General features: G+C 44.6%; 1 protein-coding gene across 1 annotated transcript in view; it reads right to left on the reverse strand.

Annotated features, from left to right (window-relative positions):
- PRPF8 (pre-mRNA processing factor 8) overlaps positions 1 to 14143 on the reverse strand; it is a 32676-nt gene that overhangs the window by 6117 nt on the left and 12416 nt on the right. The window contains exons 22-32 of the mRNA XM_027519408.1: positions 13946 to 14092; positions 13543 to 13753; positions 13232 to 13348; positions 2649 to 2896; positions 2383 to 2562; positions 2046 to 2181; positions 1794 to 1963; positions 1329 to 1458; positions 1063 to 1209; positions 704 to 864; positions 207 to 398 (exon numbers count right to left, since the gene is read on the reverse strand). Coding sequence (XP_027375209.1) covers positions 207 to 398; positions 704 to 864; positions 1063 to 1209; positions 1329 to 1458; positions 1794 to 1963; positions 2046 to 2181; positions 2383 to 2562; positions 2649 to 2896; positions 13232 to 13348; positions 13543 to 13753; positions 13946 to 14092 — 1839 coding nt within the window. The remainder of the gene's footprint in view (positions 1 to 206; positions 399 to 703; positions 865 to 1062; positions 1210 to 1328; positions 1459 to 1793; positions 1964 to 2045; positions 2182 to 2382; positions 2563 to 2648; positions 2897 to 13231; positions 13349 to 13542; positions 13754 to 13945; positions 14093 to 14143) is intronic.

Raw genomic sequence — 14143 nt, forward strand, 5'->3', positions numbered from 1 at the left:
AATATAAAATAAAAATTAATGGGGTGGGAGAGAGGTTCAAGAGGGAGGGGCCGTATGATACACCTATGACAATTCATGTTGATGAACGGCAGAAACTAACACAATGTTGTAAAGCAACTGTCCATCAGCTAAAAATAAGTAATTCTTAGAAATTAAAACAAAGTGTGGGGCTGAGGAAAAACACATGCTTTCGAGCCTCAACTTACCTATGCAGGTTATATGCCAGGTCAATGGCAATGAGCACACCAGTGGGCGAAGGGTAGATACTCATGTTGTCTGTGGTGTAGTCCAAGAACTTGGCCCGGGCATAACGCTCGATGTCATGGGAATCGTAGTCCCCCCAGCGCAACTGTATGTCAATCCAATACTTCTGAGTGGTGGTGCTATCCATCACATCCCTGAAAGTGGAGAGGGGTCAGGAGTCTAGGCTTCCAGGAAGACACTGGTACAAGCAATATCCCCAGAACACCAAGAACTCTCAATCGCTCTGTCTACATCTTAAAACCAACCCCTCTCCTATTTCAGATCAGCAAGATGCACCAGACAATCAGCAGACCTGGCTGAAGGTGCTGACAGAATCAGGGGGTACATGGGCTTCTAATTATAAAGAAAGGCAGCCAGGACAATTTCAAAAGTAGTGCTGCTAGAAGAACAGTAAAATGAAGGTTCCCAGATGCTCAGGGCCCAGTCAGAAGGCACTTACTTAGAGTCGGCCAGCAATGAGGGCCGGGAGACATTCCACTTATAGGATGCAAACAGCAGGATATCTGCACAGGAAGAATTCATCTTATAGGACTTTCGGGGGTGGATTGTCTCCTTCTGAACTGTCTCGATCTCCAGTGCATCCAGTTCCTGATCAAACACCTGGAGGCGAAGGTGGAAAGGTTACGACTATTATGGAAGCCTGCTTGGCGTGGGGGCTGACAGACTGAAGATAATGGGGCAGCTGGGACCACAACAGAAGTCTCATCCTAGGAGCTCCGAGGGTGGATTTCCACACCCCAAACAGCGAGCGAGCAGACTGGACTTTCCGTGGCATCCTTCCCCCTCATTCAGGCGCACCTGACACAAGTCCATAACGATGCTCTCGTGGATCTTCTGCCACAAGTGAGCTCGGAAGATCTGGATGAGAGAGATCTTCAGCGTGGGGATCTTGCCGTGCATGAAGATACCGGTCAGGTCCAGCTGCACCTGAAAGCCCACGTACACCTGATGGGAGGAAGAGGAGGAGAGTGGAAACTGAGCGACTCTGGTCCTCAGAATATCGTTAAGGAGGGAGAAACCCTTGCTTTTAGCTTCCCATTCCCGTATCTACCAATCACACTCACGTTGGCTCGGTTGATGGTTGGGGACCACCAGAGGGTGAACCTACGATTGGGAATCTGGTTCAATCCTGATCGCTGGGCATTGGTGAGCTTCTTCCACTTCATGGACTCCTCAAAACCACTGGCTTTCTCCCTGGGAAACAGAAGAGATCAGGTAAAGTGATGTCCTGCCATCCCTCCCCAGAATACTGCTGACCTCCTGGGGTGGCTGTCTGGGAAACTGCAGTAGCAGACAAAGGCACACAAGGGATGAATTCAAGAGAGCTGTGACATGTGAGAGATCACTGTAGAGAGAACAGGGATTTCCCTGGTGGTCCAGTGGTTAAGACTCCACACATCCAATGCAGGGGGTGCAGGTTTGATCACTGATCAGAGAACCAAGATCCTGCAAGCCCTGTGGCACCGCCAGAAAATAAATCAATGAATAAAAACCGACTAGCAACTGTAAGAAGAGAATAGAATCCTCACCAGAAAAGCCCCTCCCAGGTAGGGAAGTAAGTGCCCTTGAAGAGGGTGTGTTCCAGAATGCCTTCCACACCACCCAGGGCCTGGATCATGTCGGTACGGTAGTTGTTCAGGTTCCAGAGCTTCCCATCATGCCGCTGGTGTGTCCACCAGAAAGGATTCTGCTTCAAAACCTAGAAGGCAAGGCAGGTCCAGTCAAGCTTCCAGGAGCCCACTGCCCCCGGTTCCCACAACAGCCACAGTCCCCCCCAGTACCTGGTACTGCTTAAAGTCAGTTCGAACACGCCAGCCCTTATCATAAGCCAGTGTGTGCCTGTCCTTCTGGAACAGAGTGTTGATTCGAGGAATGCCACGATCCCATGAATCTTCTAGATCTTCTAGGGTCAATCGTCTGCCAAGGAAAAAAGACCAAACTTAAATACATATATGAAAAGTTCAGCATTCCTCCCTAGCCAAGGATAAATATGGTCAGATATAGAACCTACTTCCTTGACTCCACAAAATACGGAATGCTCTGCCCTGACCTCTAGGCAAGGCTCAAAGGTCACCCCTCCTCCTCCGACAGAACTGCTACGCCCTTGTGGATGCCCACCTGTTCTGAGCAATGGCCTCTTGTCTCTTGAGTGCATACTCAGCCCAGACCCGCTGAGAATCAATGAACTCACTCTCCCATGGCTGTATGTAGCGATACAAATTGGGAATCAGCTGGTCTTCTTCATGGCTCATTCCTGAACGGAAGTGTGTGATACCTACATCTGTCTGCTTGGACCACCTGTTCGGGGGCACAACCAAGATTAGGCTAAAAATAAAGAAACATCCCCTTTTCCTCAGGGTCTAAGATTCCTAGCGAAGTCCTACCTGAGGTCAGACTGGGGAATGAGCACATGGCCCATTGAAAGCATGCCAAGTCCACCCAACTCCTTAGGGGTGTAGAAAACGACAGGGGGGAATCGACTCGGCATCTTGGAGTTGAGGCCAATCTTGATTCGTGTCTGGATCTTGTTCTCACACTTCACCAGCAAGTCCAGGAGCTCCTGGGTGTTTACCACAGCCTCTCGAAAGTATGTCATAAGGCCAATAAGAGCTGTGTTCCATTTATTCACAATCTGAAGACAGTGAGGAGAAAGTAAATTATGAATAAGTTCTTGCAGGGAGAGGACTGTGGCTGGGAATCACTAGATACAATTGGCTAAATTCTCTCTAGTTCTCAAGAAAGAGCTGAGCTCAATGTCATTCGGGAAGTGTGTATAAATCAAAATCACTATGAGATATACTTAACACACATTGGAATGGCGATGAGTGAGTGACAAGTATTAGCAAGGATGTGGAGAAAATACAATTATCATATACTGCTAGTGGTAATATAAAATAGTATAGCCACACTAAAACAGCCTGGCAGTTCCTCAAAAGGTTAAACAGAGTAACTGTATGACCCAATAATCCAGGTATACACCCAAGAGAAATAAAAACTTATGTCCACACAAAAATGTGTACATGGACTTCCCTGGTGGTCCAGTGGTTAAGAATCCGCCTGCCAATGCAGGGCACAAGGGTTTGCTCTCTGGTCCAGGAAGATTCCACACGCCACAGGGCAACTAAGTCCACGTGCCACAACTACTGAGGCTGAGCTCTAGGGCCCGAGCTCCGCAACGAGAGAAGCCTCTGCAACGAGAAGCCCACACACAACCAGAGAGTAGGCCTCGCCTGCTCCAACTAGAGAAACACCATGCACAGCACTGAAGACCCAGCACAGCCTAAATAAATACATTAAAAAATCACATTACAAATGTGTACACAGATTGTTCATAAAAGCATTATTCATAATAGCCAGAAAACAGAAAATCCCCAAATGTCCATCTACTGACAAAATGTGGTACAGCCACATAACGAAATATGAAAAGGACTGAAATACTTATACATGCTGCTGCTGCTAAGTTGCTTCAGTCGTGTCCGACTCTGTGCGACCCCAGAGACGGCAGCCCACCAGGCTCCCTTGTCCCTGGGATTCTCCAGGCAAGAACACTGGAGTGGGTTGCCATTTCCTTCTCCAATGCGTGAAAGGGAAGTGTCTGACTCTTCATGACCCCATGGACTGCAGCCTACCAGGCTCCTCTGTCCATGGGATTTTCCAGGCAAGAGTACTGGTGCCATTGCCATACATGCTACAACATGAATAAACCTTGAAAACATGCTAAGTGAAAGAAGCTAGATGAAAAAGGTCATATCCATGATCCGCTTATATTACACATCCAGAATAAACAAATCCATATAGACAGAAAATAAGAGGGACTTCCCTGGTCGAGTCCAGTAGTTAAGAATTCACCTAGCAACGCTACAGATGTGGGTTTGATTGGGGAACTAAGATCCCACATGCTGTGGAGCAACTAAGTCCCAGTACTGCAACTACTGAGGCCACATACTCCAGAGCCCACAGGACATAACACGTCCACACGCAAGAGCCCACATGATGCAACACATCTGCTGTGTGCCACAGCTAAGACCCAGGAGCCGCGACTCCTGAGCCTGCATGATGCAACTCCTGAAGCCCACAGGCCCTAGAGCCTGTGCTCCACAAGAGAAGACACTGCACTGAGAGACTCACCCACCTCAACTAAAGAGGAGCCCTGGCTGCTGCAACTGAAGAAAGCCTACACAGCAACGAAGACCCAGCACAGCCAAACAGAAACAGAAACAACAGATGATGGAATTAGTAGACAAAGACCTACAGCATTTATAATTATGCTTGAATATACAAGAAAAACACGAACATAATGAGGAGAGAAATAGTTGTTAAAGACCCAAATGAAACTTCTAGAGATAAAAATTTCAGTATCTGAAAATGTAAATATATTGATGGGATTTACAACATTTTAAAGCTTCAGAAGAAAATAATAAAGGCAAAATAAATACTTTTCCTGACAAACAAAAGCAGAGCATATTCACTGCCAGTAGACACTTACTACAAGCGATGTTAACGGACATTCTTCGAGCAGAAAGAAAATACCAGATGGAAACGTGGATCTACATAAAGTCATGAAGAACACCAGAAACAGTATGTGGGTAAAAAGACATTTTTTCTCATTTTGTAATTTCTATAGAAGACTAAAGGACTGTTTAAAGCCCAAAGAGCAACAATGTATCACTGTGTTTATAATATAGGTACAGTTAACACTACAAAGAATGAGGGGAAAAATGAAAGTCAACTACTGTAAGGTTATCATACAATACGTAATGTAATAGACTAGTGGTCACAGTAAGACAGAGATGTACACTGTAAACCCTATAGCCACCAAAAAACCCAAAGAACCGTAGCTAATACTCAAAGAGTGGAGATAAATTAAAATCATACCAAAATCCCCACTTAATCCAAAAGAAACTTGGAAAATTAGTTACTCAAGTTTTCCTGGGTCTCTTTTTACAGATTTATGTTATGAAACCTTTGTTTTTCTCATGTTTAAAAAAATAAGTTAAAAAGAAGGCAGGAAAAGAGGAAAAAAACCAGAACGAAGAACAGATGGCAGATTTAAACTCAACCATACTGAAAGTTATCTCAAACGTAATTGGAGTGTTTAGACTACTCGTATGGCAAAGACTGTTCAAATGAATTTAAAAAGCAAGAACCAACTTAGTGCAATCTGTAAGAAGTTAACGTTAATTATAATGACACAGCTTAAAAGTTTAAAGATGGAAAAAGACATCCATGCACACACGAAACAAAGCTAAAGGGGTAGTACTGATGCCAGACAATGTAGACGTTAGAGCAGAGAATATTACAAGGAACAAAGGACATTTCATGATGATAAAGGAGTCAATTCATTAAGATATGATAATTCTAAACATACTGCCTACTTAATAACACAGCCTCAAAATATATGAAGCAAAAAAAAAAAAAAAGATGGACCTGTTGAAATACTAAGACTCAAAGAAAACAAAGCATATGATGATGCCCAAGGGTATGGACTCTATATACCTTGCCAGGGCGCCAACAGCGCTGCTTCTGTCTACTGAAACGTCTATGTGCGCACCAGCTGCAAAGTTAATTTCTAACTGCAGCTCTATCTTCAGGTACATGATAACAACATTCCACCTGGCACACGCCTTGGTCATCACCCATATGCAGGTTTCTGAAGAAAAATGTGTCTCAGTGAGATGGCTCCCTACTCCCCTAAACCTGCTAATCTCCTGGTGACTCACTGGTTTTTCATCTGCAAGCCAAGTATGTTTGTCCAACTTTCACTAAATATTTAAGATACCAGAGCAGTCTGAATTTCAGACATCCTTTCATGCTCAAAAAAAGTATAAATTTCTGGAAAAATGTCATGTGTCTTTGTATTATAAGCTTAGATGAGTTTAATAAAGTGAATGCTATCTCTGAAGCCAAAAATAAAAAGAGGAGCCTGGAAGGGGAAATAAATCTACAACTTCCAACACTCTTCTTTCAGTAACTGACAGAAATAGGCAAAAGAAAAAAAAAAAAAAGATATTAAAGGACTTGAACAACACAACTTACAGAACCTAAATGACATCTGTAAAACCCAACAACAGCAGAATACAGATTCTTTTTCAAGTACACAGGAGACAGTCACCATATAGGCTAAACCATAAAACAAGTCTACATTTGAAAAACTAAGATCATAAAGATCTGACCATAATAGAATTAACTAGACACCAATAACACAGAAGTATCTGGCTTCAGCAATACGTGAACCATGAAGTTCCGGATGTTCAAGCTGGTTTTAGAAAAGGCAGAGGAACCAGAGGTCAAATCGCCAACATCCACTGGATCATGGAAAAAGCAAAAGAGTTCCAGAAAAACATCTATTTCTGCTTTATTGACTATGCCAAAGCCTTTGACTGTGGATCACAATAAACTGTGGAAAATTCTGAAAGAGATGGGAATACCAGACCACCTGACCTGCCTCTTGAGAAATCTGTATGCAGGTCAGGAAGCAACAGTTAGAACTGGACATGGAACAGACTGGTTCCAAATAGGAAAAGGAGTACGTCAAGCCTGTATATTGTCACCCTGCTTATTTAACTTCTATGCAGAGTACATCATGAAAAACGCTGGATTGGAAGAAGCACAAACTGGAATCAAGATTGCTGGGAGAAATATCAATAACCTAGATATGCAGATGACACCACCCTTATGGCAGAAAGTGAAGAGGAACTAAAGAGCCTCTTGATGAAAGTGAAAGAGGAGAGTGAAAAAGTTGGCTTAAAGCTCAACATTCAGAAAACGAAGATAATGGCATCTGGTCCCATCACTTCATGGGAAATAGATGGGGAAACAGTGTCAGACTTTATTTTTTTGGGCTCCAAAATCACTGCAGATGGTGACTGCAGCCATGAAATTAAAAGGCGCTTACTCCTTGGAAGGAAAGTTATGACCAACCTAGACAACATATTCAAAAACAGAGACATTACTTTGCCAAAAGTCCGTCTAGTCAAGGCTATGGTTTTTCCAGTGGTCATGTATGGATGTGAGAGTTGGACTGTGAAGAAGGCTGAGAGCCGAAGAATTGATGCTTTTGAACTGTGGTGTTGGAGAAGACTCTTGAGAGTCCCTTGGACTGCAAGGAGATCCAACCAGTCTATTCTGAAGGAGATCGGCCCTGGGATTTCTTTGGAGGGAATCATGCTGAAGCTGAAACTCCAGTACTTTGGCCACCTCATGCGAAGAGTTGACTCATTGGAAAAGACTCTGATGCTGGGAGGGATTGGGGGCAGGAGGAAAAGGGGACGACAGAGGATGAGACGGCTGGATGGCATCACCGACTCGATGGACCTGAGTCTGAGTGAACTCCGGGAGTTGGTGATGGACAGGGAGGCCTGGCGTGCTGCGATTCATGGGGCCGAAAGGAGTCGGACGTGACTGAGCAACTGAACTGAACTGAATCTGGAAAAACACCTCAATATTTGAAAATTAAACAGCATACTTCTAAGTATGGGTAAAATAAGAACTCACAAGGGAAATCAGAAAACATTTTTAACTGAATGAAAAGGGAAACCTATCAAAATTTGAGGGATGCAGCTAAAGCAGTGCTTAAAAGAAGATTTTTCAGCACTAAGTATGTCCATTAAAATGAAAGGTCCAAAATTGTCATTTAACCTTTACTTTGACAGACTAGAAAATGAAGAGCAAATTAAACCCAAAGTAAGCAAAAGAACAGAACCAATGAAATAGGAAAGAGAAAAAATAAAATTAAACAAAACCAAAAGCAATTTTTGAAAAAGATCAATTAAAAAAAGAGAATAAACTAAAAGTTTATTCCAAAAGATATACTCAAGGTTTTAAGGCAAGGAATGTTTGTCAGACAATTGTTGACGTGAAAGATCACATTGGCTGGAGTTATCATAGGTATCAGCCTTGAACAAACAGTATTCAGGACAGGCAGTACGAAGTGACCCCAGAGTGAGGTAACAGCCTGAACCAAGTCACAAAAGCAAAACTGAGCATCTGAGCAACAGACCTACAGCAGCAGCTGGGGGCCAGAATGGGCTAGATCTGGCAGTAAAGCAGACTTCAACAGGGTACCTGAGGCTTAGTAATAAGTTCTCTGACTGTATTTGGCCCTTGGAATCACAAGCTGCATGGTTTGTATTACAGAACACCCCAGTTCTGCTGTAGCTACCAGTGCTGTATTTCTGGTAGGGAATAAGTATGAATTCCGAGACAGCATCATGTTCCTTTAAGAACAGTAGCAGTTTCCGGGGATGAGTGGAAGCAAGAAGGAAATGACACTGAGTGATTCCATGTACCGTGTACCATGTACCATGGTTAAGAACTTCACACATGTTATGTCTTCATAAATGAGATAAATTCAATCACATAACCTGCACATCATAATACATGACCAACCTGGAATGTAATGTGGAAAAATAAAACTGATGTTAGGACAATGGGTTGCTGGTGTTTTATGGATTTTGTTAGTATTTAATTTCTTTTTACTATAAATGAAAACATAACTATTAGAGAACTTAATGATAACTTTTACTGTATCCTTTTAAACCATGATATAGTAGAGACCGATTTTTCTTCTATTTAAAACTAAATGTATGGCTGGGGTGGGGGCAGGGGAGACAAAGAGGCAGAGAGGGTTTTTTAGGGCATGAAAACTGTATGTTATTTTAGCAATGGATATGTGTTCTTATCGGCTTCCCAAGTGGCGCTAGTGCTAAAGAATCCATTTGCAATCCCTGAGTTGGGAAGATCCCCTGGAGGAGGGCATGGCAACCCACCCCAGTATTCTTGCCTGGAGAATTCCAAGGACAAAGGAGACTGGCAGGCTACAGTCCATGGGGCTGCCAAGGGCAAGACACAACTGAGTGACTGAGCACAAGTATTCTTATACATGTGTTCAATCCCAGAGAATATATACCACACCAAGAGTGAACCTAAGGTAAACTTGGGACTATGGATGGTCACAATGTGTCAATGTAGGTTTTTCTGTGGTAAAAATGTACCACTCTGGTGAGGAACGCAGGCGCAGGGATTTTATGGGAAATCTTAGTACCTTCCTTTCGATTTTATTATAAATCTAGAACTGCTCTAAAAAAAAGTTTATTAAAAATAATGTAAAATAAAAATCAAAACAAAAAAGGACAGAGAAATACACCTACTGCTGGGCAAAGATGTTTGTTTCCTCTAAGTCATCTACACATGCTTAAAGGGACTCCCTGGTGAGAGGGAGAGAAGACAGGGAACTCGGCAAGAGTTCCTGTCGGTCCTCCAGAAGCTAAAGTTAGGTAAGTTGTACCTTACAGGTCAGGTGCTCGAACGTGGTACGTTGCTATTTTCCTTCTGTTATTTCTGGCACTTACCAGAGTCTTGTTTAAATGTTCCAGTCTTATTTCATAGCCACTACTAGGACTGAGGGCGTCCTGGCTCCAAGCCTGGGCAAGCACACTGCCCGTACATAAAGCAAGAATGCACCTAAAGCTGTAGCATCAGTAATGACTACAAGTGAGTCCCCCATTTTACAGATGTGGGAACTGAGGCCCACAGTGTGTGAGTGACTTAACTCAGATCCCAACCAGTAACGTAGCAGAGCTAGGACTGAACCTAGTTTGACTCCCAAACCATTACTCTAACAACTATATCACACTGCCCCCCTGACCTCTGGCTCTAACCTCTCACACATCTATTCCCTTGAACCCTGCCTTTTTCCCCCAGGGCCATTTGCCTCTCTGGTTTCGTCCTTCTCCCCCACCCAATATCCAGGATTCCAATGGGGCCAGCATCTTTGACTCCCTGCATCCAGTCCCTCATGACTCCCCAACAGCCCTATGACAAAGCCCCCATCCTAAATCAGCACTAGAATCAATATACCTTCTCCAGCCCCTCGCTGAGTGCTTGAATAGCTGAGTCCTGGGAAGAGGCACTCACTCACAGCTGTCTTCACTCTCTTAAAGCCCTCAAAGTTCCTTCAACAACTGAATCACATCCTCACTGCTGTGCTCAAGTAAAACATCCTATGCCACTCACTCCAGCCCTGGCAAAACTGAAAAAAGCAAGATTTGTTACAGCTTCCCACTATACTTATCTACATTCACATCAATACCGACCTCTTTCTACTAGGTTCAGAGGATGCGTCCCTGCACCTATTCCTGCTGAGCAGACACCACTCCATTGCTTATCACGTCTCTGCTGCACTCAGAACACTGCTGGCTCCCTACTGTGCAATGACTCCCATCACTCCCATTTAAAATACCTGCCCTGACTTCTATCTCCCTCTAGGTGGCGTCTCGTGTCCCTCCTCCTCCAGCTGCTCTGGCAGACTGACAGTCCTTCCTGTCTCCACTCCCTCACTTCCCATAAGGCCTCACCCACTGCAATCTGGCATCTCTCCCCACTATTTCTGAAACAGCTCTTGCTAAGGTCACCAATGACGTCCTGACTGCCAAATCCAATGGCTACTTGTCAGGCCTTATCTGACTGAAACACTCTTAGGCAACTGACACTGTTAAGTGCCCGTCCCGATTCTTGACAGGCTTGGCGCCCGTGACCCGGCACTCGCCCAGACTGGCCACACTGATGCTCAGTGTTCCCTAAGGTTTCAAACTCATCCCTCTGCTCTTCTCACTCCTTCCGCTTTCCCCAGATAATCTTGCTCATCTTGAGCTTTCAACCATCGCCTTTATGCTGACAGGCTCTTAAACCTACATTTGCAATCCAGACATCTTCTCCAAGCTCCAGGGTGCAAAGTTATCTCTACCTAAACATCCTATAGGAACCTCTAAGTTCCCCCTAACCTCTTACTTTCTCATCTCATTTCTCTCCCTGGAGCTTCAAACCTGTAATACTTTTTTTCATCAAATCTAAGAGGTACCGCTAAGAGGGACAAAATACATACACTTATATATGGATATATTTACCTTGGAACTGAAGAAATGTGATTTCAGTAAGTGTCTGCTGGAACGTCTATCTGGATGTTTTTAGGAACATCAAACTTCTTATACCGTAAACTAAATCCATTTATCTTCTCTCCTAAACCCACTCTTCTCCCTGTAGTCTTCCAGTTGGTGGCTCCATCATCCATCCAGTCACCCATACCAAAAACTGAATGTTATTTTGACTTCCTTTCCCTCTGGCATGTCACCACGATGAAGCTCTGCTGACTTTTATCTACTAACTACTTATCAAATCTGTTCCCCCATCCCTCTACCTTCAGTGTTCTCATCATTTTTATCTGGCCTTCAGCAGAGCCCCCAAACCTCATCTTTCTTCCTACTCTTCTGAATCCATCTTCCTGACAGCTGCACGAGTAAACCACCTAACTCAGAAACCTGAACAGTCACCCCGTGCTCAGGACCCTTATGGGATTAATGAGGCGGTGATGACCTCCATCATCTAGTTCTTATCTGTTCCGCCTCCATCTCTTCCACAATTCTATTGCCCCAAACTTTTTATGGCCCCACAGACACTATGCTTGCTACCTCTTCATACCTCTGGCTGAAAGAAGGCCCTCCCTCACCTGTCTCTCACCTGTTATATCTTTTGGGAAGTATTTCTCCCTTTCCCAGACTGGGCTAGAGTCAAGACCACGAGGACTTTCACTGATCCCCAAATAACACGAGAGCTCTAAAAACACACGGTACTATAGTTCTCTTGACTATGCATGTCTCTCCAACTAGGCAGTGAGCTCGAGGAAGGCAGAGACTCTCACAGGCAGCGTGTGTGTATGCCTTGAACACAAGGAATGAATGAGTTACACAATTCCTGTCACCTGACTCTAGAGGACATAAACCAACCGAAGAAGACAGACACTTTTCCCCGCACTATACCCCTCCAAATGTATCATGGGGAAGTTGAGATAAGGAGTATCATTAAAAAAAAATGTATCCTTAACAAAACTATTAAAAAACTCTACTAAAAAACTGAAAGCCTTCTTTATTACATATTTAAAGGGATAGGAAGCCAGAAGGGAAGAAAATGCTACAGCTAAGAGTTACTCTAAGACAAGTCAGGAGGAGGTGATATTTTTTTTAACACACTGGGGCATTTTATCTCTATATATGTACTATATGCATTGAAAAAGAACCAGGTTATCCCCCCACATGTTTTTACATCTTGCTTCTTTGTGGTGCACGATGCCAGCTGAGTTGTCAGCACAATGAATCCAAACTGATGGGGCAAGAGCAGAATATACTGCCATTTTTCTAGATCTTTGAGTCGCACAGCAAATCTGGGGCTGATCACATCACGACAGTGTTTAATCTGCCTGTGAAGTTCACAGTTTTGCCTGCTCTGTGATCACTAGCAATTTAAAATTCACCAGTATCACGCTGCCTCATCACCACAGCTAGAAACTGGACAATGACTTTGAAACACAACCTGGTAAGAACCTAGACTTCCCTTTCTTTTTGGTATAACTGATGCTCTTGAGAGCAACAGCCAGGACACTCATGTGCACCATTTCTAGAATGGGAAAACAGCAGAAAGAGCAACGCGCCTTTTTAAACCTTGAAAAAAATGTAAGCACACACAGTTAAGTAATCTTCAGATTATTCCTTCTCAATTCCAGCTGCCTTCCAAAGGGGTGGAGCGGGGGGCTTTGGAAGCAACTAAAGAAGAAATAAACAAAGATAGCTTGTTATACTTGCTTTTTAACATGCATGCTACGTTAAAGGTCAAAAGATTAAATTTATGACCTGGATAACAAGCCAGGTTGGGGAAGACACAAAAATGGTGATTTTTGTCCAAATTTAAAAATCCCACTTCTACTCTCACCTTAACTTAGAAGCATTGCAACTACGTAGATGCAGGCTATAGAATTCCTACAAGGATTCTCAGGAAACCACTATGAATTGATCTGACACTCCAAGCTGCAGTATCATGAAGCATGGAGACTGTACTCTGAGCACAGCTGGGAAAAAAGAACAAAGCAGGGAAGGGTGGAAGGGATGAGCCAGAGAGAGGCCACGACTACTGTGTGTACCTTCGTGAAGGTGGTGGAGCCAGAGGCCATCAGAATTTGACGCACGCGGTTGTGGAAGCGCTGCATTGACTCATCATCCACACGCAGGAAACACTGAGCTGTCCGCTCTTTAGTCACCTAAATCACAAGCTCAAGGTTAACTACCTCTGGAAATGCCAGGGGAACAAGAAACAACTCTGACCACCACTAAGCCCTAGCCTCCCAGGAAGGCCCAGCTGATTGACGATGGAAAGTGTGCCGCGCCTCTCGCCCCACACCCGTGAGGATGGAGCTGGGCCTGCTCCTACCCCCGGCCCCACCCGAGACTGTACCTCGTTCTGTAGGTTCCAGACCCCGTCCTTGTGGGTGAACTCCTCGTAGCTGGTGCGGCACTTAGGCAGGATGCGGCACTCAAAACCACACATGTTGAACAGCAGGTTGGGATTGTCCTTACTGTACACGGACACGAAGCTGTTCTCCCACTGAACTGTAGTCACTGAGCGTGGCAGACGGTTCTTGATGTCCCAGAACACTGCCCGACCTCTGCCCACAGAGAACACAGGGTCACATCGGTCTCTTGGAAGAAGCTTCCCTTCAAAGGCCAGCCAGACTGATGACGTCCCGACAAAGCACACCCTCCCACCCAGGACACCGCCTCATCAACTCCTTTTAATCGCCCTCTGGGTCCCTCAGGCTGACACTCTTCCAGCTCCCACAGCCCCAGCTTAGACTCACAGGTTGACATCATGCTTCATGAGGCGCATACGGGCGTCTCGGGGCCAGCACTTCTTGTTATTGTAGCCAACGATGTTTTCGTTGTTGGGGTCAGGGTGCTCTGTCAGGTAACGCTGGATCAGGTCCCGAGCCTCATCTGCTGTGAACCTACAGAGCAAGGTGAGTGGCTGAGGCCCAAGGACACTGGCATCTCATGAG

This window comes from Bos indicus x Bos taurus, chromosome 19 (genome assembly GCF_003369695.1).
Source record: "Bos indicus x Bos taurus breed Angus x Brahman F1 hybrid chromosome 19, Bos_hybrid_MaternalHap_v2.0, whole genome shotgun sequence".
Lineage (NCBI taxonomy): Eukaryota > Metazoa > Chordata > Mammalia > Artiodactyla > Bovidae > Bos > Bos indicus x Bos taurus.